Genomic DNA, 26,766 nt, shown 5'->3' with positions numbered 1-26,766 from the left:
ATAGGGGATGAGGAGCCTAAGTCTCACTGGACTTCGATTGTGCTGAGAGTTCATAAGAGGGTGTTTAGTCAGCATACTGCTGTCCTTACTAGTGCTTAGGTGTCCTCTCTAATGAGGACTGATAAAGCCCTTTAAACGCTCTGCGAGACCTCCCAAGACCAAGTCCATTTGTAGCTTAGGTTGGTGTTTTTTACAGCACATAATTTTATCTTTTGGTGTTTGGGGAAGTTTTATCTGTCTCAAACTGCTGCGATGCGACATACTCAACCAGCGAGAGAGAGAATACATCTTATTCAGCTGCCAAATCCACAAATATAAGCTCTGCATTTACCGTAAAGTCAGCTGAAAACCATAATGTGCTATAAAACGCATTCAGGTGGTTATGGCAGAGGATCCTCTCCTCATTTATCTTTTCCAGGCAGAGAAGAGAGATGCAACCACAGTGTAAGAGCAAAGTGTCTCTCTAATGTGGCCCTGGATGCCTTCTTCTGTTGAGTGGAAAGAAAGTGGGAAGCTGAGAGAGAGGATTGATCGTTAGAGCATCTCATAGTCACGGCATTCACATGGACGTTATGAATAACTGCAATGTCACTCTGTTTGAGTTGGTGCCTAATGGTCTAAACTTAAAGAGAAAACTATCATTGGAGTTTTCAGGAGGTTTAATGATCTAGATCTTACATGTTTTGTGGCTATTTCTAGTACCTAATGATTATATGTGTGTTGACAACTGCACAAGACTGCAGGTGCACATTCCTATGAACCAAGGCATGTTAATGAGTAACTAACAGATTAGTTAGAGGCTGTTAGTGTGAACAGAAGTGCCTGTGCGCTTCTCCACACAAGTGAAGTGCAAATGTGTTGCTGGAGCGAGGTTTGTGTTCATCCCTGATGGTGTCAGACAGCAGAAGATGTTTGTTGAGTCTCCTGGAAAATGATCAAATTTTCCAATCCCACTTTTATTGCAGTTCAGTTATGATGTATTTAAAGGTTGGACCCTTGGTGTATGTTAGGTCCAGCTTCTTTCCCCACTTGCTGTCTTTCAGAGGCCTTGGTAACTGCTGTTACTGAGAGGGAGGAAAAGACAGGATGTGTCTACTGTTTGCAAAGTGCATCTCTGCAGTACATGTACAGCACGCCTAACATATCAGAACATCTGTGTAAATGGCTGCAGCATTTAGTGTATACCCGCACCCCAGCAGGCTGATGGCTCTTGTGTTTGGAAGTGAATAACCTCATATGTGTTGATTAGATTTTTCTCAAACCAAACAAGACGATGACCAGTATATCTTCAGCCTTCAACAGGATTTTTTAAATGTGATCGAGGTGTTTGGGGAAGAGTGTCACTTTGTTTATCTTCTCAGTGATGGAAGATTTGTTGACGCAGACAGCATCAGATACTGGCTGTTTTTCAGACATGTTGTTATGGAGACGAATATTTGGTTGCACGAATGCTCCACAGTAACAGTGATCTCACCTAATCTGTTGATGAGCGCCGTGAAAAGGCTTTATGGTACCTTCACTGCATCTCGTCATCACTTATTAAGACTTTAGAAAGATTGTTCTTCAGTAAGAGGAATTTGAACATCAGGGTCTTAACAGCAATTGCAGAACAAAACACCTGATTATACTGTACAATGGTTCAACGGGACCTACGTGGCTCCACAATGTCCCGTTTTCTGTTAGAGCTCAAATACTTCCTCTGAAACACTGGTGCACTTCCCTATTTTAATCAGCTTCCCTCTTTGGGAAATGAGAAGTGCTACTGCCTGAGGTAAACCAGGGCACATTCTCACTAACTGCTCCCATGTCCTGTGTTGCTCAGGTGAAATTAACCTGTAGGCGTCCTGCGTTAGTCTCAATTTTCACATCTCTTGCTTGTGTGAGTTAATACGCAGAAACACTGGAGACTTCCCCGTGTTGTTCAAGCAGTGAAATCCCAGTGAAGTAAAAGCGACTGCTCTGTTCTTTAAAATGGTCTGGGCCCATTACTGAATGGCGGCATCGATATTCAGCTCAGATACTAAGTCTAGCTTCTGCATGCTGCGTAACCAGGGAGACCTCATTGATAGTCAAGTCTTTGTCATTTTCATTTTAATTTGATTCTTTTTGGATTCTCCAGCAGAATAAGATGCGTGCAATGGGTGAATCATTTGTGTTCTTTATAAGTAATTACAAACCATTATAAGGACAACAAAGATTCAGAATTGGTGCTTTGTGTTTTTACTTGCTGAGGATCTGGCTGTGATCCACACAGAGAGATGTGCTCTGCTTCCAGGCCAAGTCCTGTGGTCTCCTCTAACGAGATGGGCCAAGTAAGGCCTTTCACAAAAACACAGCATATGTGTAGTGTGAGTTAAGATCAGCAGCTGCCTCCTGGTCTTGTTCAGTATGCCACACCACCCTGCATGTCCCTCTCCACCTAGATTACATAATCCAACTCCTTCTTCCATATTTATCTTTGTGGCATGTTTACTGTATACCCCCCTTTTAATGTGCAGCCATTCTTATTTTTATGAACCAATCTTTATCTGATTCTTATCCTAGTCCCCTGTTTTTATTTTATCAGCTGTAACTGTCAGATGTTCAATATCCTCTGTCCCTGACATGATATCATTGTGGCTTAAATATCTGCATGGTGACCCCGAATGAGAGCGAAAAGGACATTTTTATTTAATAACAAAACCTTGCCGTTGGCAGTGTGCTCCGTTCAGGACATGTGACTTTGCAGCTTTGCAAAGCAGCATCTGTTTTGTTATTGGTCTCATGGTGGTCGCTGGTACCTCGTACCTATTTGAGGATGCCCTATTTCTCAGTTGATAATAATATTTTTTGTCACGTGTGAGTAATATTTATAGTTGTAATGGTATAGTTGAGACCCTTATTCTGAAAGCTTCTAATTTATTAGTCCTACTATGTCAAGGTCAGATTCACCTGCTTTTAAATCTCCCAGGCTTATGAATAGTGAGATAATAATAACATTTTTACTTTACCCCTGACAGCACTTCCACGATGGGCGTAAAGCACAGCAGCACATCGAGAGCTCGTGGAAACAGCTGGAATCGGTAAGTGAACCCGATAATGTGCAGAACGGTTTACCAGTATCTACACGATTCATATCTGTTTGTTTTAGGGTTGGGGTTTATTATCAAATCTGCTTATTAAATGTAATCCTTCTGAATTGTTTGTTAAATTTACTTGGCTTAACTTTCAATAGGTGGAAATTATACGGTATGAATAACTAAAACTCAAAGATGACGGTTTAGGTCTGTTATCACTCTCTGCTAGTTGAACTTAAAAATTAGATGACCAGCAGAAAATATCTTCCTGTCTGCACCACATGATACAAAAGCACATGCTGTAGGGTTGCATGATTATCCAACAGTGAGGAAAGCTGTAAAACTCTAACTAAAAAAAGAAAACTTTAGGAAAGGTCCAAACACAGACACCTGAGGAACACCCTGTTCTATCTCAGACAGCATTTATTTGAAGTGGAGAAGGCTCAAACCCACTTGGAATATACTGTATGAGTAAACAGAGGAGTCTCTTATTAAAGGGAGTTACAGTAAGGATGTACAGCTGTCCTATTGCACAATGGAGGCTAATGTTAAGAGTGTATGATATGTAAGGTTCTTAACTAGCTAACAGACAATGCTACTTCATATATATAAAAACTCATGGAACAAATATCAGTGGAACAGTGTTAGATCAGATTTAGATGAACTGTTTCACATTACTAAAAAATGTACCTTTGCTGAAAAACTAGCAGCAGGCCCACGACTGTTTTATTTGTTTTAGAGAAGGAGCTAAGTGAGAGAGATTTGCACAGAACACCACCTCTTATCTCTGCCAGGCCCCTTTGACGGGGGAGAGAACGAGTGTGAGAGACATTCATAACTGCCCTGTCCTCCTCAAACTTCTCTGTGTGTTCAATGATCCCATTGTGTGTGAGGCAGATAGGCATAGTTCACAGTGCACGCTGGCCCAACAAACACTAATTGTTCGGTTAGAGGGGTCAGAAGAGGGTTGGATGAATGGTTGTTTTTCTGTACACAAATGACCACTATGAACATTTGTTTAATCTGCAGGCTGCAGACCCCATTGCTGTATCCCTGTCATAAAATGACCTCTGTTGCACACAATCCTGGGCCTAAAATGTATATGACGTATATGTATATTTTATGACGTCCATTATTAGGCTCATTAAAAAGGTCACATTATATACTGTTTTCGCCCTTGGCAGGAAATTACTGATCTGTGATCATGTTAAACTTTTGTTAAACTCATGTTAAACTTCACTTTTTGTCTTTGCCAGTCTAAAAGAAAATTTGAGCGGGACTGTAAAGAGGCAGACAGAGCACAGCAATACTTTGAGAAGATGGACGCTGACATTAACGTGACTAAGGCTGACGTGGAAAAGGTATGTGTCATCCCACTCCTGTGCAGCAGCCACCAATCACACAAGCTTGCTCCATGTTTATCACACACCGTCCCTGAAGATTGCCTGGCCTTCTGCACTCTCCCACCACACTTTACTCGAAGGCTTTCTTTTACACTTCTTTTCCCAGTCCATGTCCTCCAACCCTGACTCCTCGTTCTATTGAGCTCTAAAAAACAGCAAAGATGAAGTAAGACTGTGTGTAAAAGCTAGTATTGTCTCAGCAGCACAGTGATCTGCTGCTAAACAAAGCTGATAGCAACCCAGAGTTCTCATTTCTGTAGAGCAGCTACAAACTCTGCTGTGCTGTTTGGGCCTCAGCCATAAATAGGTGGCGCTTGTGTGTGTTTGTGTGTTGTGGATTACAACTTATGAGTTGTTTTTCTTTTACGTTTTTATAATTAGGGGGTCCAAATGTGTAGTTTGCTGTGATTATGCATTAATAAATCACATGCAACAGTCATCCGATTCTCAGGACTTGTAAACCAGAGCCCCATGGGCCTAAAGCTGATGTCATTTCCTGTTGTCATAACTAATTAAACTAGCCCTAAAAATCTCAGTCTTTAACCCACACAGCTCCCACGCCCGCAAGGCATCATGGGTCAGCAGCGAGTGCTCCTGCTGCTTGATCAGCTGTTGGAGCAGAGCTCAGGCTCAGAGTCGACACAGTTCAGACCCAATTATTATGCAAATATAGGCTGGAATAAAAAGCCTTTCTGCACTCTGGACATACAGCCAAAGAGCTACAATAGGCTTAGCTTAACACTGAACTCAACTGGAAAGACCCGGCACAGCAGCTCAAGAAAAAAAAAAAGAAAAAACTTCTTGACACAAGAGTTGTATTGTTTCTGATCACAGTTATTCCTTTTATTGAACGATAAACTACTCATGCATTACACAGAATCCAGGAGAAGGAAGTGAAATAATACTTTATCTTTTGTTCCCATTTAGTTAGTATCAATGTAAAGAGGTCTTCAGTATGTTGGATACTTAGAAAACCTTCTCAATTCTAAATGTGTACTAAATGTGTTCTTCTGAACATTGTTTATATTCTTTACTCTGTCCCTCATTTAGATTTTTTTCTTTGTACGATACATTGCATCAGCTGGCTCTTATTCTGACCATCTGATTACTGGACACAGTAGTTTTGCACTTACCTTAAGATTTTGCAAAGAAACAAATTCAGACAAGTATTTGAAATTTATCTCAAACTCAGTGGTTTAATGCTTTATCTAAAGGATCTTTGCAAGTTAGTTTTTTATGCTGTAGTGAAATAAATGAAACTGATTCTATGCAATGGAATCAGAACCATCAGTTTCTTAAGGCAACATGCATCAAATCTTTCATATTTCTCAAGCATGCAAGCATTATCATGTACCTTTATATCCATTAAAGTTGTGTGGTTGTTTTAAATGCACTCAGCTCTGTTTAGCTTTGTCCTTACATTTGTTTTATGTTTTTAAGTGTAAGTCTTTTTACATTTTTTTAATTTATATTAAAACATTTTTTTGATATTGATTCTGTCAGCTGTGATCAGCTATGATTTTGTAACTACGTTTTAGAAGAAGTAAGTGGATGAGTAGATATATGAAAAAAGATAAAGGTAGCTTGTGTTTTATTTTTATATTGTCTTTCAGTGTTATGTGACTGTGGTTTTTAAGAGTTCTTCATTTCAGAACAAAGTGTATCTATAGTTACAAAGGTGCTCGTATGTCACCACCTTGTAAATGTAGATAAGCAGAACAGATGTAGAGAAAAAAAGAGAAACGTAGAGTTAATACATTCATTTGTAGGCATAGTTGTTTGTCTTCATCTACATTTGTGTACGTTAGTATTAGTACTCAAGGAGACCTTCTGATTCGATGTTACTAATAAAGAAATTATATTGTTTAACTTTCCCAACAACTTGTCACCAACAATAAAGTGGACACTGACTACTGCTTGACAAAGATATATTCTGACAAATTAAATTCCAGCAGCAGCTTTTGCTTCTACAGTGATGTCTCCCTCTAATGCAAAAGAGTTGCTGTTTGCTGAGCTGAGGTATTGTGGTTTTCTGTGCAGCCGTAACAAACCTCTAACTGTTCCCTCTTCTCCTCTGGCAAACAAATCCCTCAATTTGGGGTTTGGATGTGCAACCCAGATATCCACAAAGACTCTTGAAGCGTTTTGAGGGACCCCCTCACACACACACACACACACACACACTCACAGACTGTTGTGGAGATCCTCAGTCACAAAGCATTACAAAAATAATCAGATGCCCTACTGTCTGGAATACAGTTTGCATTACCGGTATGTTAGCGGTTACTGTGTTTTGTCACCCGGATACCAACTTCCTTTTTTGAGAGTCGATTGACCTGGTGGTCCAGGAAGTGCATCTATGGCAACTTTTTGTTTAGCTGGAAACAGCTAACAAACCTTCTCTTGTTTGTGTGTGTGTGTGTTTGTATATTTATTTTATGCCATGCCTTGAAGCGAAGTTCCCACAAGGTAGGTCCAGAGGACATGGAGCCTGTTGTACAGTATCTGTGGGAACACACACTGTCCTGACTTGTGTCTTGATGCTCACCCACTCTTCTCCAGACTCTGACACACGGCCTCAACGAGGTCACCGTTAACACGCCCTGTTTTGTCTGAACATAATCAGTGGCTTGCCTCGCTGTCTTCTGCTGAACACTTCCTCATCCTGAGGTTTATATGTGTGACATTGGAAAAATGAGTGGAAAGAAATCCTCAATATGTTGTGACAACAGCTTCTTGTTGCTCATTGTCGTTGTATTTGTACCCCCCCATCATGATTATACAGAGAGATAGACAAATACATTTACCTATAGATGCAAACTAAATATACTACCCAGAGGTGTCAGTAACAGCTAACCCGGTAATTTCCAGAAAGTGACAACAGGATGTGATGTGGCTGCAGGCGCAGCAGCTTGTTTCGAGGTTTCGTTATCCGCCAGGTTACCATGGCGATGTTGTTAACTCCGTCATTTCTCAGCACATTTAGCACGCTGCTTTTTTGTACACCACGATAGCACAAAGCCCATAAAAGCATGCTCACATGCTTGCACACAGACTTTAAAAGCTGGACTTTCACATGTGCTTTTTTTAAAGCTTCTAGATTTCACTTTGTTTATGTGACTCTTATTTTCCATGGAAGTGTTATCATCCCTCATGTGCTGGAAATAGTGCACCTGTGTCTTACAAGTGTCCTGGCTCTCGTGTCTATTTTTTTCTGCTATTATGTCATCTATTGCTTACCCATATGTTTGAGTGCGTATGAGCGACTCAGGTCTTGCTTCAGATTTGTGTGTGGGTGAAATCTGGATGGAATCCTCTAATTATTTCTGTGAGGACTATGACAGACCAGGGTTGCATTCTTTCTACTATCCTGCTCTATAACTGATATTGTTTTACCCAAACCTTGAAATCACGGGTTCATAGGGTGACTCGTTATAGATGAACCAGCGAAACTGCTATTTAAATGTGGACAGATCTGTATGAAAGAGGAAACAGATATAAGTACTTAGCTGCAGAAATACACATACAGCACATGCACGCACACACACACGCACACACACACACACACACACACACACACACACACACACTCCACATGCTGTCTAGCTGAGATAATCTCATCTCCATCTGTTTGCTGGGGATCTGTAATAGGACGCTCCTGCTGTGTTTCTGACTGCCTGCCTTTGCTCCCTGAGACTGAACTAGCTTAATATAATCAACTTTATTGACAGTAGAGATAGGTCAGACTGGGCGGGCAATCAAAATCCAAATCCCTTCACTCTGCACCCAATGCAGACTTGTCTCCCTTTTTATATGTTTGTTCTGGCCAACGTCTAGTCTAATGCCAAAGGCTGTTGCTGCTGCCCGACTTGCACCTGTGCGTCCAAAAGCTCTATGTTTATGTGTGTACATGTGCATGCATGAACACATGTATGCACAAATGTGTCAGCTGAGGCCTTGTGTGTGTATCTCTGTGTAAAATCAGCCCGTAGAGGTTTATTGAAGAGAGCATGTCTGTGATGTGCATGTTTGTGTGTTTTGTTTCTTCAGGCACGACAGCAAGCTCAGGTGAGGCACCAGATGGCTTCTGACAGTAAGGGCGACTACTCCTCCTACCTGCAGAAGTTCAACCAGGAGCAGAATGAACATTACTATACAATTATACCCAACATATTCCAGGTAAATGAGAATGGCACACGCAACATTTTCCTTGCTCAGAATTGCACTTTGTATTTTCTATACATTGAATCTCATTTTAATTTCTGTCAAAACTGTGTCGGTACTGATAAAAACGTCTGGTGCATTCATGTGTAATCATTAGTTGGCTTATAAATTCAATCATGTGTGCAGCCCATCACCCCCACTCCCCTCTGGGTTGACTACTAAAAATAAAATCTCAACCTGTGGGAAACACTGACGGTAAAGCGCTGTCATTATGAGAACTGTAGGTATTGTGTACAAGTTTTTTTGTGTATTACACCCACTTAAATTTGGGTTTTCACTTCTGTAGTGCTTTTTGAAATCATGGTCAAACATTTAAAAGGATGGAAAATATGATGATTGTCAGATCTTTGATGCTCAATACCAAACTCACAGTTTTTCTTTTTCCAACTAAGTCCTACCCACTCAGCCCTCATCCTATCACACCTGTTTAAGTATGAATATGTCTGCGTTTTGATGTAGAAACTTCAAGACATGGAGGAGAGAAGAATTGAGAGGATAGGAGTGTGCATGAAGACGTTTGCAGATGTGGACCGCCAAGTGCTGCCCATCGTGGGAAAATGTTTAGACGGCATGACAAAAGGCGCTGAATCCATCGACCCCAAGACTGTGAGTATTCAGAATAAGATATGAAGTACGTGTACTAACACACCAACATGTGGAGCAGCTCATTCACTCAGCTGGCGTGTCAGTCACTCCACACAGGCTTTCACTTAAGCAACAAGTGTACCGGTGGACTGCCACTTGGGGGGCGGCTTATAAAAATAAAAACAGCCCACCTATGAACAACAAAGTGCTGTGGGAATGCAGCGCTGTAGCTGAACAAAAGGATTCAATTTATGTGTTGGCCTCCCTTTTATTGTAAGAAAGATCGATGAGCTGCAAGCACATGCTGTATTTCCCCCATAAAATACTCCAAAGGCTTTGTTTTGCCTAAATGTGCACTGAGTATTCCCCCTTAAAGGGGATTTTACTCAGGAAATTCAGTTTATTCTTTACGAGCAGTGGCTCTTTGAAAAAAGTACAGAAGAGCATTAGAGACTGGGGGTCTGACGCTAAAGCAATCTAATTTTAATATTCTATGTATAATTTATAAAAGAGTGGTTTTGGGACTTACACACATGAGACATACAAGAGTCAAAAGATACTGGAAAAAATGTAAATACACTGTTTTTAAAAACTTTTGTGGGATGAAAGTTCAGCACTAAATGTCTGGATTCCCCCTGAATTTCCACATGACTTAATCAGTGAGCACACTATTGCCCGCCAGCTCAACGGTGCTTCCCCTTAAAAAGTTGTCAACAACCTACAACTACAACCTGCATCAACCATATAATGCTGAAAATGGTTCAAAATGAGGAACGCTGAGTGATGCATGATTTATTTATTGGGGCGTGTAGGCCGTCTTCCAAAGAACAGTCCACTTCCAATACACAGAGCACTTCTGAGAATTCACTGTGGATTGGAGTTGCAGAGGAAACATGGCTGATATCCAGGGAATACTTTGTTGTCTATTTTAGGGGAGGATATATGTTTTGCTTTCTGACAGGAAGATAGCCGATAAAGATTAATATCCCTCTCTATCATACACATTGATGCTAGTGTAAGAAGCTAGTTAGTTTAGCATTGAGATTGGAAGGCATCTAGCCTATCTCTGGAAAAGATAAGAAGTTTAGTCTGTTCATCAAAGCTTTTAAGAGCCTTTCTATTTTCACACTTTCACATGTTTTCACACATGACCTCCCAAGTTAATATGCAGTTGGAGATGAACTTTATAATATGACTTATTATTATATTATTATGTGGATACCAGCATGGAAGGCCTGATTTAAGAGAAAATGAGAACTGTGATATATTAGGATGTCACATGTTGGCTGCATGCCTGACAAATAACAAAACTGCCCCAAGGGACTTTATAGTATATGTGTGTGTGTGTGTGTGTTCTTGGCTCAGCTCCAGGGAGATGACTCCAGCCTGTGACTGGCTGCTCGAATAAACAACAGCGAGGGAAATAACATATCACATGCATCTCCCCTCTCTCTGTGTTTTATTCTGCCTTCTCCATGTCTAGCAGCACATCTTTGACCCCTGAACCTAACTGCAACCAGCAGCCCCTCTGGCCTTATCAGTGCAGATAGGCGGTGCACATGACTAATGCACTTCTTCCTGTGTGTGACGAGCCTGGCTGTGTCCCTAACCTGAGTGTTCTGTCATAATTCCTGCCTGACAGATTTAGGTCTTTTCCTCTTTCTTCTGTGACCCACAAACTGAGTAACGACAGCCCCTTTTCCTCTCCTTTCATGACATTCTCATGAACTGTTATCATGCAGAACCTACTGTAAACACAGAGTCACCAGGCCACTATTGTGTTGCATCTTATCTCCAGACCTGCTGATTAGCTGGACAGTCTAAACAGAGAGCCCTCTTCCTTTTACTGCTTTGTGTTTAAAGTTTTTAAAAGATGGGAAAATTGTATCAAGTATAAATCTGTCACTGATGGCTGCAACCGATGTCGCACACTAGGATTCGCAGCAGGTGGTGGAGTCCTATAAGTCTGGGTTCGAGCCCCCAGGGGATGTGGAATTTGAGGACTATGGGCAGGCCATGAAGAGGACAGCGTCTGAGACCAGCCTGTCCAATACCAGGGAGGCAAAGGAGAAGCCTACTGGCAAGAGCAAGGGCAAACTGTGGCCTTTCATTAAGAACAAGAACAAGGTAACACATGAATTCACATGTAATAAAAAGTCCCAATTACACCTGAACACACAGCGAAGCCTCGCTGGTCTTAGTGCATTTTATTTTGAATACACACTCCTTCTCAATTGGGGTCACCTTAAACTCTGGGGCTGGGTGGAGGGAAGGTTGTTCTACATTATATTGGTTTTGTCAATAGCCACTGAAATATACTCAAATGTATGTTGTCAATGTTACATTTGTAGTATCTCTTACATTACTAGTACTGGCTGTGAATTTATTTTAGTTTTATTCTTATGTAGATTCTTTGACTTTTGTTATTAAGCTAAAAAAAATGTGTTGCTAGTTCTTTATTGTATTTGCCATTTTTGTTGTTATTATTTGCCACCCGATTCCTCCTCCTTGACAATCACTCTCACTGATTTTGGAGCCTCTCTTCTGTAACACACACTAATGCATTTCTACCTTCATCCTGTGGACGAACTCATCTGGCACATCTTAATTTGTTCTGAAATAACAGTCTCCCTTCATCGTTTTTCCATTGGTGACTGGTGATCAGCCTTGAGTAGCCTCCTCCAGTTTCCTGCTTCTGAACAACAAAACTGATCTGTGACTGACTTATGGGCTGGTGGCACTGTTGGTATTGAATATAACCAGAGCATGAGTGAGTAATCGGGTGTCTGTCTGAAAGGCTGGAAGCAAATGTGTGGAGATGCTAGATGGGAACTCCCATCAACACACTCACTGTATTTGGATAGAAAGCTTTTTTAAATACACTGTTTAAAGTGTTAGGCAGTCAGAACAGTATATATCTCACCTGTGCTTGATTTGTTCACTGTAGAAAGTGTTTCAGAGCACAGTCGACATCAGAGAGCAGAGGTTTTTAGGGATTTCTCTGTTTCTTTATTATGGAAAGATGGATTTCTGAATCACTCGCATGCATGCGCATTGTTTGGTATCTTCGAACTTGTCACTGCTTCATTTTCTAACTCCTAAACCGGTTGATGAACTCTCCAGTCAGATGTTTCAGGGCAGTAATAACAAATTAGATTTCTCTGATGATGACCTCAAATGTCCTCGGTGATGTGGTGGATTTCTCGCCCTAGCTGGCATGTGATGAGTTTGGGAAATTAAAAAGAGAGGAATCTTTAACTGGAAGCTTGCATGCGCTTTGACTGGAACTCTGTGCTGTTTGGTTTGTTGCAGCCGCTTGCTTCAACACGTGTTGCGTTCCCTACTCACTTCTTTTTAACTGTTTTTATGTTTTATGTGCGTTTTTTTAAACGACTGATACTCTAGGTTTGACGTTCGTTCTGTTGTCCCTTGCGTTCTCGTTTGGTTTTCTGTTTATTTTTCAATATTTGTAGGAGGCTTATTTGTTTCGTTTTGTGTTCCCTCCTCCTTTTCCTCCTTTGTCTTTTTCGTTGGATTCTCGCCCCCTTCTTCTTCTTCTTCTTCTTGTTTTCCCACGTTTTTCCTCCTCCTCTCCGTCATGGCTCCCTCTCTTACTGGTAGCTTATGTCCCTGTTAACGTCCCCCCACCAGCCCCCACCTGCCCCCCCAGCCTCATCCCCGCCCTCACCCTCTGCTGTTCCCAACGACCCCCAGTCTCCCAAGCAGCACAAGGAGCCCCTCTCCCACCGCCTCAACGACTTCATGACCTCCAAACCCAAAATGCACTGCCTCCGGAGCCTGAGGCGAGGGGTAAGTGTGTGTCAGCAAGCTTTGTGCATGTGTGTGTGTGTGTCTACACCTGTATCAGAGCTCTGTACCTGCTGCACTGTATGGGTGAAGTCATATGAAGGTGATTAAATCGTGATTAAACCTTATCACATTTGCCATTAAGAATTCATCTGTATGCATTTTGACATAATGCTATTCAGAACTGCATTCAGAATTTGCACTCTTTTAAAAGACCTCAGAAATTAAATCACTCATACAGTGCTCGGGGGTTTTGCTTCTCTAGCATGCTTTTGTAGTGCATAACTATGAATCCATGGTACTTGTCTGACTCACCATCTTGTCCCTTCATTCTTCATATTAACTGCGTTCACAATGACAGTCCGACCCTCCCCCCCCTCCCCTTTGATAGAAATTAGCAAGACACCTCAGCGGTGTTGCCAGCATAGCATGGAGACTGCAGTTGCTCCCTGCTCACTTCCCTGCACTCTGTGCTGGAGGCAGATTGTTTTTGTGTTTGCATGTGGTACAAGGAAGACAACAACAACAACAGTTATGGATACAGCAGCAGCCCGGCCTGAGTCACTCGGTGTAGAGGGAGATGGCCAGAGTAATTTTAGAAGCCTCTCTGGAGGGTGGACTTATCAGCACCAGCCCTGGTGTCCTGGTGGATGTCATCACCAGTTCTCATCCTAAAGTCCATTTGTGTTGAAACGGAGTAAGGCCACAGTTTCTAGGGCAGGTCATAGTATGCCCTCCCGATTGTACTTCAACCTTCATCTCTCCCTGACCTCAGGAATGGGTGGTAACTCACGTGTCCCTTCCGGATCTCACAAAAATAGCTTTCGTAGACGCTAATATTTTGAAAGGGCAGAACTTGCTCAAAATAAAAACACTGGCATGAATTGGTGCTAACATGACATGAAAAGGCCAAAGAACAATATGAAGTAGAGTGTAGCGTGTGAGATTATGTGAAGGGAAATGACTGAAGGCCAGGAGCAAAAAGGGAAGCGTGTGTTTTTTCTAGGGCAGGACAGATCTAACAGGAAGTGCACATTTCTCAAAGCGGAAGTGCTGCAACAGCTCTTGAAAAGAGCAATGAAACATGTGTTAAATCAGAAGCATTGTTTTCAGCTAGGCACCGATAAGTATAAGGTCAAATGAAGGTTTGGACGCTATGAGACTAGAGCAGAAAGCTCAGAATCAAACTTCACCGAGATTAATGAGTTATCTTCTCCATAAAGACAGGATATTGAATTAGTTTGTTCTCCTTTACATGTCACCTGTTTGTGTTTTTTATGTATATAGATGTTGTTTGTTTTAGAATGTTTTTATTAACAAAATATTTGCTTTTCTGGATAAATATATAATTTTATTTTAGGTGCAAACTGTGACAGAAGGTACTTTGTTAATCCAAGAATAGGTCCGTTAGGGACACCGGCTCCAATGCCTCACTGGCACACTGTTTTTGGGCTAATGCCTCTGAACAGATGCTCTGAACAGAGTCAGGGCAGCTCCTCAGCTCTTTCATAGTCTGGTCAAACCAAGCTAACTAGCACTAAGCCTTTATCACTAGCATCATAGTGAAGATAGATTCCAGTTTATCTGCAGGTCTAAAGATGAATTGAGTTTCTTCAACGAGGCCTTAGATGCACAGCAGAAGGGCCAAAGCTCTCCTGATTTGTAGTATAAGCCCAGAAGTCATCTTTTTAATTTCCAGGGGTCGTATATTTTACTGACTGATTTTCCATCTTAAAAATACTTTTACTTAAATACACTTTATGTGGCAAAAGTCTTAAAGTGGTGAACACTGTGGAAACACTGTTTTGTTTAGATAGATTTAAAAAAGCACAGGCAAAACTAAAAACTGTGACACTGCTGCAGGACAATCAAGAAAATCTAATTTCATTTCTCTCCTACCACCTGCAAGGAGAACACAGTGTGACGTTAGGGATTAGGGTAGTTGTGCCAGTGGAGGTGGGGTGTTGTGTTTCCCTGCACAGCAGAGGGATGTCTGCCCCTGCAGGAGGCCCATTCTGTGGTGCATATCAGCTGTGTAATCCATCCACAGTCATGCTGTATGTGCGCGTGTATGTGTGTTGTTTGGTAGTAAACAGAGAAAGCATATGTATTTTGGGAGATAAATTAAGACATTATAAGAGCTTTAAGACATCAGTGCTGTTTTCTGAGTTCTCGTTGACAAAGCTCTATCCTTTCTGACGACCACTACAGCAGCAATCGCCGCGCTCGCTCATTTGTCACAAAGAGCTTATGAAGAGGACTCTGGGCCGACCCACATATGCTTTCGAAGCCAGGCAATATGTTGTAAGTGTGTGTGACAGGTGTCAGTGAGTACCAGAGGTGTGTTTGTGTTTTTGGGAGCGTGGGAAGCTGTATGGTCGAAACAACACATGAATGAACAGAGAATATGTGCGGATGTGTGTGATTAGTAAGAGCCGTGTGGGACACAGGCAGTAGCCTCATTAATAATCATTTGTCGTGTGACACATTCAGTCTCTATGAGGAGATTATTTGTGGTGATTAATGGGACAAAATATCCTCATAGAGGGGGCTTGTGTCTGTGCCTGGCTCTGTGTCTAGCAACCCGTTAAACTGGGACGAGTGGCCGCATGTCGCACATCAGCTTGAGGTTTATTGCTGTGCTGCTGTGTCCTGCAGCTGTTTGAGGGCTTCCTCACTGAGCATCAACCAGGGGTCAATTCACAAAGTGTAACGAGCACCGAAGGATGTGGGGTATTATGGGTGAGGAGATGCTTTTCATACCACCCAGGAATAATCCACTCCTTGAATTAAATGTCCCTGTCAGGCAGACATGCCATTGGGAGAGGTGCTGGTCACGCTTTGGATCTGGGCTTACTCCAAAGTACCCAGAATTCACCCCTCCAGTGCTTTCTTTGTGCTGGTGTGCCATGTTGCAGCAATGTTACCTGTCTGTGAGGATCGTGCTATACTTGTATATCTATGTCTGTCTGGGTGGTTGGAATGAGTAGATTAATGAACTAGAGCCTGTATTTTGGAAGTAAATGAGCAAATGCAGCTCTCCCATAGTTGATTTATCATACTATATGTATGATGTGAACAAAAGTAGCCAGCGAGAGACAGATTTACCCAACAGCACTGTTGAGTCTTATAAAAAGTACCTACATTTCAATCAGTGATAAGGTAAAAGGAAACCAAACATGTGCAGGAAAGACACACTACTGCTGCTGGTAGATGAGGTGCATCAGAGAAATCATGCAATAAAAAGAATTTACTGCCACATTGACAAGACGATGTAAATGCATGGAAAGTGATTTTTCTTTTTTTAAGTTGAAAATGGCTTAATACTGTGATGTTCTTACACACACACTGTATCAGGTAATGTGGTTGTATTATTATTAACAGATGTACAATCACTTCAAAACATGTCACAGAATGTGTGCAACCACCTCTGTCTCTGCATTGCACACAATATCTACGTGTATCTAAAGAGATCTGGAGCTTTCAGGTTTAACTTACATTAAAAGGTTCTCTTATTTTTTTAAATTGCATGAAAAAGCTAGACTAGAAATACAGTAGCATCCTAACCGGATCTTAGGTTTATGAAGCTAATGCTTCAACAGAAAGTTGATTTGAAAGTGAAACTTCACACATAAGAAATGAACGAGTAGTTTTGTAGTGAGGAGCAGAATCATAAGGTGTCATAGTGACGACTGTAACACACCATTGCAGGTGGATGACTTGATTAGTGGACTGAACTCAGAAAAGCTTCTTTGTGCACCAGCCTGTGACCCTGTGACAGGATTACAAGTCATCTGCTCGCTACTAGCAGACTAGTTATAGCTTAACCACATCCTCTGAAGAATCACTGTGCAAATGATCTAAATAAACACATTACAAACACGTTTGCATTTTTTTTCACTCCACTTCCTTTTGAGTTTAAGTTTTCTCTTGTTTGCTACATTCATCGAGCTACTTTAATTCAAAGTGGATTTACACAGATCTGGATGTGTTGATTTTATTTATTGGCAACGACTTTTGATAGTGTCTCTCCAGCTTGTGTGTGCACAGTATCTGCCTCCATGTCAGCATATGGATCTGGTATTGTGATATGGCTTTTGGTGCCCTCTGCTGTCCCCTGCAAGTCATTGTAACAGCATCAGAGAGGGCTCAAGAAGTAAAGGGTACATCCGTCCCTGTCGCACTCACTCTCCCTCTACTTCTTCCTCTGCATTTATTCTCATCCGTCTACCCTTCATTTTATTTTTTTCATTCCCGGCTTCATGCTTGTGCGGCTGGTTGGTCATTTTTGCCAACCTATTTCCCATTTCTCCTTAATCCATCATATTTGAACTGTTAAACTTTGCCACATTGGAAAAGAGCGGGGGCTCCAATTGCTTCTTGTTAGATACCACTAGTATAGAAATCCTAATCCTTCAGCATACCCTCTTTTCCTTTAATGGTGAATTTTGGCAAAGGAAAGCATTAACCATAAAATCCATGTACATTTTTCATATTTGTTTTAAGGTGACTGAAAAACATGGCGATAGTGTTCTCCTGATGTTGACCTCTGTCTGTTGTCTCTTTCTCTCTCCCGCTCCTCGCCATTTCTCTGTCCTCTCCCCCACGAAGCTTTCTCTCAAGCTGGTAAGCATGACCGTGTAATTGCACGACTGTAGTGGCATGACCATAGCAAGCATGTTACGTCCTCCTAGTAACACTTTGTTAACAACGTTCTGTATGCCGTGTTTTTTTGTGCTCTTTTATTTTTGGGATCTAAGTTAATAACTGAGTTTTTGCTGTGACACAACAATGGACGTCAGAATCATGTCGTCGTCTCATTTGAATGTTGTTTTGTTGTTTTATGTTGTGGTTGTGTTCCCGTCATGTCTCTCCCAAACTGTGTCTGTGGTCTCTGTGGTGCAGATCACACTCAATTCCCAAGTCCGGAATCTCATTGAGGTGATCAAATTTACTCTATGTTTTATCTGTTCGTCTCGTAGTCTGTCCGGTAGTCCCTACTGTCTCGACAAAAATTGTGTGTCCCTGTAACAAATACTAATCTGGGCTTAAGTACAGTAATTACTCACTCATGTTCTTACACTGCATGCATTTCATTCAGTTCATACAGTGGTTTGCACTCTGTACAGTAAAATGCTGTTTAAAACTAATGTAAGAGAAGTGTAAAGGAATTATTTGACATTTTGGGAAATGCTTAACTTATACGTCAACTGAGGTGTTTGACGCCACTCTCATGTCTGTTTCATATATGTGAAAGTACTGTGGTCAGCTTAGCTTAGCATAAAGGCCAGAAGCAGGTGTAAACAGCTAGTGTGGGTCAAAATCCCCCGACGAGTAAAAATAAATAGTGAGTAGGACGTTCAACTCTCTCTTTCTCTACCTGATTTCATTCTTTAAGCTAAGTTAAGCTTTCCATGTGGCATATTTGACAGACTTGTGAAAACCTACAAAATGTCAAACTATTCCTTCAAGATAATATTTGTAATGATTATTTCTACCATGTATGGGTCATACATCACATTCAGTTCCTGCCTGTAGTTTTAGTTTGCTTGATTAAAGTTAATCACATAGAATTAATTTACATCTTAAATGATATTATTTTTCCTTTTAAATCAGGGTGCATAGACAATTTACAGAACTAATACAGGACTGCTGTACTGTAGCATGTGGCTAAGAAAGGAGCATGTCTCTGCATGATGATTGACAGATCTTTATGTTGCATGCTGTTATAGAGAAGAGGGGTACGGTTGCCGTGGTAACCTTGCTGCTGTTTTTTATGTGAATGATGTGCAGTGGATCCTGACCTCAAGCCTGTAGCTACAGCAAAACAAAACAGTGATGTCACTGTGACCAAACTCAATGAGAGTCAATCACCGGCCTTCACCTATTCAGTCCACACAACACTTAATTTACTTAATTGACACTGCAGCACTAGAGCAACAGTGTTAATATTAAATAAATCATTAAGACTTAATGGTATAAAGATGTAACACAATGTAACACGATTAGCAAGAGTAAACTTCTTGTAGAACAGTACAATACACTATTTCACAATGCATTGGTTCATTTAATCTCTTTATATGATTATTTACTTCATATTTACTATTTATCCATGTAATGTTGAATTGCTAGAGCAGCTAGTATTGCATCAAGATGCGGATATGTCTGCAGAAAGTTTGAGAAGCTCCAGAGCAGTGTGACTCAGCTCAGTGTTACTGGCTGGAAACTTTCTCATCACGAAATATGACCCTTTAAGCCAAGCCAAAAAGAATCACTCACTCACACAGCCTCCATTTTAGGAACACACAGATCTATCAGAGAATAGTCAAACAGCTTCAGACACATTATACAGCTCGCTCTGAGCTATATGGGCAGTAAAAGGATGTGTCCAATGCATGATTACATTTCTAGTGCTTTCAGGGACAGCACCAGATTATGCGTGGCGGCTGAATAGGTGTAAGGCCTCAAGTCTATACACAGACCAACTCTCAGTGAGTGTGGCTGCAGTATCTCCTTCAGCTTGAATTATGTGGTTAAAGTGTAACAAGAGCTCCGTTTATGGCTGTTATCTATTTATCCATGAGTCATGGTTCACAGCAAAGGGAGACAATAAAGAATAGATTTTAAACGTTAGTGTTCTTTATCTTACGGTTTCTTTCCATCTTTTTCCCATTTTTGGTTCTCCTTCCTGCCTCTCCTCCCCTCTTTTGTACTTTTAGGGTTCTGGACCGGAGGACTTCAGTCACCTGCCGCCAGAGCAGAGGAGGAAGAAGCTGCAGGGCAAGATAGATGAAATAAACAAAGACATTCAAAAAGAGATGGACCAGAGGTATTTTTATTCTTTTAAAGTAAATATAGAATTAAGGAGCTCTCAGTTACCATTTATGACAATAAATAAATAAATAAATATATATATATATATATATATATATAATATTCAATAATGGCCCAAACACTGATCATTTGTTTCTCCAGGGATGCTCTAACTAAGATGAAAGATGTCTACATCAAGAACCCTCAGATGGGAGACCCGGCCAGCGTGGACCCTCGGCTAACAGAAATAGGCCAGAACATCGAGAAGCTCCAGTTTGAAGTGCAGAAATTTGAGGTTAGTTAAGTGCAAGTCGGAGAGCTCACTTCTGTGTGAGTATTAGTGTCGGCAAAGCTGTCGTGTTTGGTTGACGTCAGACGGTAAATAATAAGGAGTTCAAACACGCAGCACCAGCTGGGGTTGTTCCAGAAAAGCCTGACGCTCGTCCATATTAGGAGAAGACGTGATGCAGCTGGAGGGACTGGCCACATGTTCCAGCTCTGAGCAGGGAGAACAATGGCCTAATTTAACCATCTAAAAACTGGAATTAGAAAAGGCAGAGGTGGTTCTTGCCAAATCTAAATGCTATCTGATTCACAGATGAAAAGAATTCCATCACGCTCGAAATACATTTCTAGTCATCGTGTAGAGAAAAAAGCATAGACCACATCCTACACATGGAAAATGATTGTGTTCTTTTCAGGGTTGGTTAGCAGAGGTGGAGGAGAGGATGCCATCCAAGAGCGATACACACCGCAGGAGCGGAATCTATGAGACCCAGAACAGCACAACCGTGAGCAACAACTGTGCACAGGACAGAGAGAGGTATGGTATACTCTGACGAACACCAGCCCCGGGCTCTGGTGCTGTTACTCACTCTGTTTTCTGGGAGGAAAACTATCTATGTTTTCACAGTATATTTACTCTGTGTGTGTTGGCCTTTGAGCAGCCCGGATGGCAGCTACACAGAGGAGCAGAATTCAGAGACTCAGGTCAAAGCAAACACCACCCCCAACCCCAACCCTAACCCCACCCCTGCCCCGCCCACCTCCACTACGCCGGAGTTTGACGATGAGTTTGACGACGAGGAGACCCTGCCCACTATCGGCACCTGCAAAGCCTTGTACCCATTTGAAGGTAACAGCTGCATGTTTGAAATAAAACGTTTAAACTCAGGTATAGATGTAGGTGTTCTTATAATGCATTTAATAAATTATTATTATTGTATAGTTGTTACATTCAGTTGTTATTTTCAGTATTGTTATAGCAATTATTTGATTTTGTCTCAGAATTAAATGAGGGGGGTTCCCTCCAGGAATCTTGCTCTTAGCAGCCACATAATTCACATTTTTATTAGCGGAGATGAGGATGACGACTGTGAGCATGTGATAGTTTTCCACACGGGGCGAACAGTAAGACAGTTGTGCAGGTTTATGTTTTACTTCACTGATACTCAAACTGCTAAAAGTAGGCATGCTGCTGTTTATGTGTTGACTTTGTAAGCTAATGCAGCTTTCTGACAAGCTTGTTAAGTTGCTCTGTTTTGATTCAGGCCAGTGAGGACAGACATGGCAGCTTAGCATAAGCACATGCAATGCAGATATGAGGCTGGATCATGATGCAGAGTATCTACTCTTTGCTCTTTGTGAGGGAAAGAACAAAAGCAGCTTTAAAGTATGTTCAGGTTTATGACGGCACAGCCTGAACCCCACTGCACGACTCGCACAACGTTTGGCACATTTAACAATGCACTGACGAGCGTAACATGTATTTTCCTGTTTTTAATTCCTCTTTAGCTCTGACGCAATTACATTTACAAATTGAGCTCCATGTGAAGTTGTTTAAATGCAGTTTCTCTAAAACCACTGAGCCGTGTGATGATCTTCTCTTTTCTCATAGTTCTGTTTTCTTTACGTTCGCTCGCAGGTCATAATGAGGGCACTATCGCCTTGGCTGAGGGGGAGCTTTTGTACGTCATAGAAGAAGACAAAGGAGACGGTTGGACACGAGTGCGCAGGAACGAGGACGAGGAGGGATACGTCCCCACATCCTACGTTGAGGTCTTTTTGGAAACGAATGCCAAAGGTGCTATGACATACATTTAACTCAACAAGTGTGTTTTTGTTACTGTGAGTCAGTAAGTTCAAGTTCCATTCACAAGCTACATGAGTAGGGGAAATTATGGAGATTAAAGGCCGTTACTGGTTGCTCAGATAAGAGAATACCCCCACACACATCATGTCTCTCCCAGAGGGAAGCACCAATCAGATTTGTCCACTGTGCCTCATGACAGTTGAGACAGTTGTGGCAGGTTTGTGGGTTTGTGTCACTGTACACTGTCTGTGAGCTGAGGACAAAACACATGTTGAGCAAGGCAGATGTGTGCAAAGAGCTCCTCACCTTTTATTCACTGCAGTGCCACCTGGTGGTCATACAACAAATAAATGCCACTCCCAGTCAAAGCGAAATGGGACACCAATTAACAATCCTCTGTATATTTCAAACAAACAGTACTTGATTGTCTTTTATACACTTTGAAATGTCACATTACTGCGTTACACTCAAATCACCATGCTTTTAATCAAAAGTCTGATCGACTTCCTCTGTCAAGTATTTGAGCTAGTACAATAACAACCTCCACGGAGTGAACACACGTATGCACCACCCGATGTGACAATGAATGTTAAGCAAAAGTTGAATCATCACACAAGTCGTTGTTGCTAAAAGGAAAGCATGCTCGATGTGCAATCACGCATATGTAATTTAAATATGCTGTAAATTCTGAATATATATGAAAAGATATTTTTGTAGGTTAAACAGAAAACACACATAGAAAATAAAAGTTGCACCAACTCCAGTGTTGCATGCTGTAGATTAACCATAGTGCTGTTACAACATAAGACAAGGTTGTAAAACGAATTGTTCTTCCCTGATTGGGGTTAATTTTGTAAGGAAATATTGATCAAATCAGTAACTGATAATCCCCTGAAGATGTTTTTTTTTTAATTCCTCTTTTGATAATGATAGCGTTGGGCTGTTCTGGTCATGTTTTCAAGCCTGTTCTAAAAGAATAAAGGACTGAGAATTAGCTGTACTAAGTTATTTGGCAGGTCTAGGCTGAGATATGGAGCTGGTGACGACTTTAAAGCCTTGTGGTTTCTTGCATGGGCCTCTGAGCTGCACCTGTGTGATCGGTGCGTTCACTAAAAGCATGGTGTGTATGGCCTCTGTGTGATTTCACTTCACTGCTGCAACAAGATATCCCATGCAACCTTCTAAGAACTCACTTTCATAACTCATTGCACAAGGCTTTGTTCAACTCCTTTCACACTAGTCAGCTTTGATGTCTTGTTACGGGCACAGTATGTGCAGGATGTCATTCTACAGTAAGTCAGCACTGTAAATACACATTTTTTTAAAACACATTTGAAATGTGGAACATGCTGACACATTTGCGGTGTATTTGCTCTTGTCATTACATGATGTCAGCATCTTTCGACAAATTCTAACATATTGAAGTCAGATGAAAAGTGAAGCGGAATAAGCTGAGTGGTCTATTTAATGGAGGTCTGACAGACAGTATTATCCGTCAGCTCTCTCCACATCTGAATATTTGGGTTGCTGTATTCTTACCAGATTTTTTTTTAAAAAGCCATCTAACTTTCCTTTTTGTCATGTTTTTTTTTTTTTGTTTGTTTTTTTGTATTTTCTTTTTTGAATTGCAGATTCCTAAACTTGTGAGGCTGGCTGAGGAATGGCAGGGCAAGCAGCCTTGGAGAAACCACCATGTTCCTCACACGCTCACAGAGTCAGAGACAGAAAGTGAAAGATGACCTGAATCTAAAAGACAGAGATGGCCAATTCGAATGCGTTTCCAAACCATTAGGGGAAAAAAATGTGCGCAGTGTTGCACTTCCTCTGCAGAAATATGCGATGTGAAGCAACAATAAGAGAAATTCATCTAAATTTTAGCATCTATAACTTTTAACACTCATTCAGCAGTTTCAACCACAGTATACAATTTGCTTTTATGTTGTTTTCAGCAAAGCTTTGCTTCTTAATGTGACTAATTCCGCTTGCACCATGCACGGTCAAGAACGTGGCTGTTGGCATCCTCATTCTGAAATAGCTCTGCCACTTCTCTCCCTCCTTGCCCCCACACACACACACACAGTGTGGTCAGAGACAGGACAGAGACCAGCAGGAGCCAGCGGACAAAAGATCAACCAGAGGAAGCCGTGTTGTTCTTCATCCAGCGCTGTATGTGTGTGCGCGTATGTATGTGAGTCCTAAACTCTTAACTCACTCATTAACTCGAACGAGAGTCACCCTGAGCTCATCTACCTACAAACGACGCTGTGAGATCCTCACGTTCATCCCTCTCTGACTAAAATTAGCTCCATATTTTCAGGTTGCACCCAGCTGGCAATGGAACGAGTGAAGGTGCTGATCACCTGTTGTTACACGTGCTTCTGGTTTGTGCGTGTTAGCCTGTATGTACTGTATGTCCTATATATGTGTTTCAATGTCCCAGTTTCTCCACACCATGACCACTCCCACATATTCAGAACAAACTGGAGGGAAGAGGGATGAATGATGGATCATTCACCATCACTCACTTCATCTACCACTTCTCATCTCGCCACTGGGGTCTGATCCTCTCTCTGACCACACCCTCCCCCACCTTGTCCTCACTTCCACGGCCCTTTCCTCCTCAGGCGGCTCAGGCTACCCCTTGGCTGCTTTGAGCTCCCTTGTTTTGCCACAGCTTGAGGCAGGGGCCCCTCAGCGTTGTGGTGTGCTGCATGCTTGCCCTGTCTTCCTCCTCGCCCCTCTGCTGGCAGTTTGGAGTAGGTGGCAGGGGTGTTGGTCCAGCTTGCAGCCCCTGTCTCCAGCTTCCAGCCTTTCTGTTCAGTTAACCCTCAGTGCCTGGTCATACTGTTTGAATTAACCTGAATGCTACTGTTTGGGTTCAGTTCCTGTGGTTCATTTTTTTTAAAATATACACTTCTGTTTTCTGTTGTTGGCTCAGAAAGCATGTGTCCCTGTTTTTAACAGCGAGTAAATGATCTCCTCCTCCCGTTGTTCCCAGTTTAATCTCACAGAATTGGACAATAGGGACCCGAAACATTGTTTACTGAATGATCTTTTGCCTAGGTAGGTCATGGATGTTTTGTGAATTTGTTTTACTGTAAGTTCACAGTACAGTATGTGTGTAAAGATGTTAGTATTGTATGTTTTGATCAGATTGTCTAATGCAAGTTGTTGTTAGTTTACAGTCAATCATCTTGTGGACATGTTTCCACTTGGTCCAACAATGGTCTACCCAAAAATAAAACCTATGAGGATTTGATTTACACATGATGTTTTTATTATCGTCCAGCCACTGTCTACTGTATATGAAAATATACTGTGATTCACTTTTCTTTTTTTTTTCTTTTCTTTTTGGTGAATTTGTGACTGAAATGTGACAGAAATGTTGGGCCACCTGTTACTGATTCAGCTCCTGAAAGAATGATGCTGATGATAGATACCGTAGCTGTGAAATGGTGAAAGGTTTAAGATGCGATTATCTCAGAAGTTTAGGGGCAAATATAACAGTGTTAATAACCACAGAACTGTCAGATGTGAGAAACGATGTCCACTGGTTCCCCCTCCCTTTCTCAACGGCACATAATGTACATGATAACATTTTCCGTTTTCTATTTGATGATGTTAAGTTGGGATACTGCTTTCTGTTTTTATTTTGAGCTGGAAACTTGTAGCTTATTCTGCCTGATTGGAGAGAAACTCTCTTAACTGCAAATTATGAGTAACAATTACATTGTTTGTGTTTTGGATGAAGCCATTGAAAAGTGATGGACTTAATCATGACGTGGACTGCCGATCAGATCCCTGCTGAATCACGCTGTTTGCCACCTTTATCTAAACGATATCAAACAAAGTGTTTTTGTTTGTTAAATTGTCTGAGTTATAAACGACAAAATCAGTCAGACGAGGCGCAGATCGCTGCTTTGAGGCACCAGTGGCTTTCCTGTTGCCTGCCAGTGCTCTGCAACGAGACTACCACAAACCTTTTTAGTCGACGCCCCCGAATAACCTGCCTGTACAGAGAAGGTGGTTTGATGGAATTAGAGAGAATATATATGAATATATAAATATTAAAATTTAAAAAGGAAAACATCTATTTTAACTATTGAAGGTCTTACCACTTTATCTGCTTTGCAAAGTAAGACTTCTTTTCCTTTGTAAGGTCTACCAAATGGTGTGTTTTGCACTTTTTAGTTTGCGTTCCATTTGGTAGCCCATGCTTGTGTTTTGGAGCACTGAATACTTTGTATTGTGTTTACTGTGCCAATTAAATATGCCTGGAAAGTAAACAATGCTGTTTTATGTCTTTTCATTGTCCTCTTGGGAGTCGTGCACAGTCAAGAGCCACAACTATCCAAAGGTATTTCAATAAAATGGATTGATGAGAACACACTATCGATGTTTGTAGATGCATCAGATCTGATGGTAAATCTTTTGATTTAATTATAAGAAGATTATGTTCATCACAAACACTACATGACCATATCTCTCTCTCTCTCTCTCTTAGGGTGTATTGTGATTAATGTCAATGTAATATATGTCAATGTAAGTTCTCAAAGCTCAATGTGTGGGACATTCAAAGACCTATGGTTCATAACTTTTGGAAAATCCAAATCAACCTACAAGGCAGAGTAAGCATAAGGAGGCCTTGCCTAAGGACTCCTACTGGAGGTAGATCACAGGCGGGATCTGAATCCCTGTCTCACTGCATGAAAATCTCAGAAAATCCCCAGGACTACCAACAGTATTAGTGTAGTGATGGTCCACAGTAAACAGACCAGACATTGTT

At 41.4% G+C, this 26,766-nt stretch overlaps 1 protein-coding gene across 11 annotated transcripts in view; it reads left to right on the top strand.

Moving 5' to 3' along the window:
- LOC113159542 (formin-binding protein 1) overlaps positions 1 to 26,263 on the top strand; it is a 46,794-nt gene extending 20,531 nt beyond the window's left edge. For 2 of the 11 annotated variants that reach the window (XM_026356283.1, XM_026356282.1), the window contains exons 5-17: positions 3,000 to 3,062; positions 4,313 to 4,417; positions 8,510 to 8,638; positions 9,143 to 9,289; positions 11,204 to 11,395; positions 12,890 to 13,078; positions 17,687 to 17,701; positions 17,981 to 18,016; positions 19,795 to 19,904; positions 20,051 to 20,183; positions 20,590 to 20,711; positions 20,836 to 21,023; positions 21,813 to 23,595. In XM_026356283.1, the coding sequence (XP_026212068.1) occupies positions 3,000 to 3,062; positions 4,313 to 4,417; positions 8,510 to 8,638; positions 9,143 to 9,289; positions 11,204 to 11,395; positions 12,890 to 13,078; positions 17,687 to 17,701; positions 17,981 to 18,016; positions 19,795 to 19,904; positions 20,051 to 20,183; positions 20,590 to 20,711; positions 20,836 to 21,023; positions 21,813 to 21,991 (1,608 nt within the window). In that variant the 3' untranslated portion in view covers positions 21,992 to 23,595. The other 9 variants (XM_026356284.1, XM_026356287.1, XM_026356289.1 and 6 more) reach the window with 9 other exon arrangements.
- The last annotated feature ends 503 nt before the right edge of the window (positions 26,264 to 26,766 follow it).

Source organism: Anabas testudineus, chromosome 12 (genome assembly GCF_900324465.2).
Source record: "Anabas testudineus chromosome 12, fAnaTes1.2, whole genome shotgun sequence".
Lineage (NCBI taxonomy): Eukaryota > Metazoa > Chordata > Actinopteri > Anabantiformes > Anabantidae > Anabas > Anabas testudineus.
The sequence above is the reverse complement of the archived record's forward strand: the minus strand, read 5'-3'. Positions and strand labels throughout refer to the sequence as shown.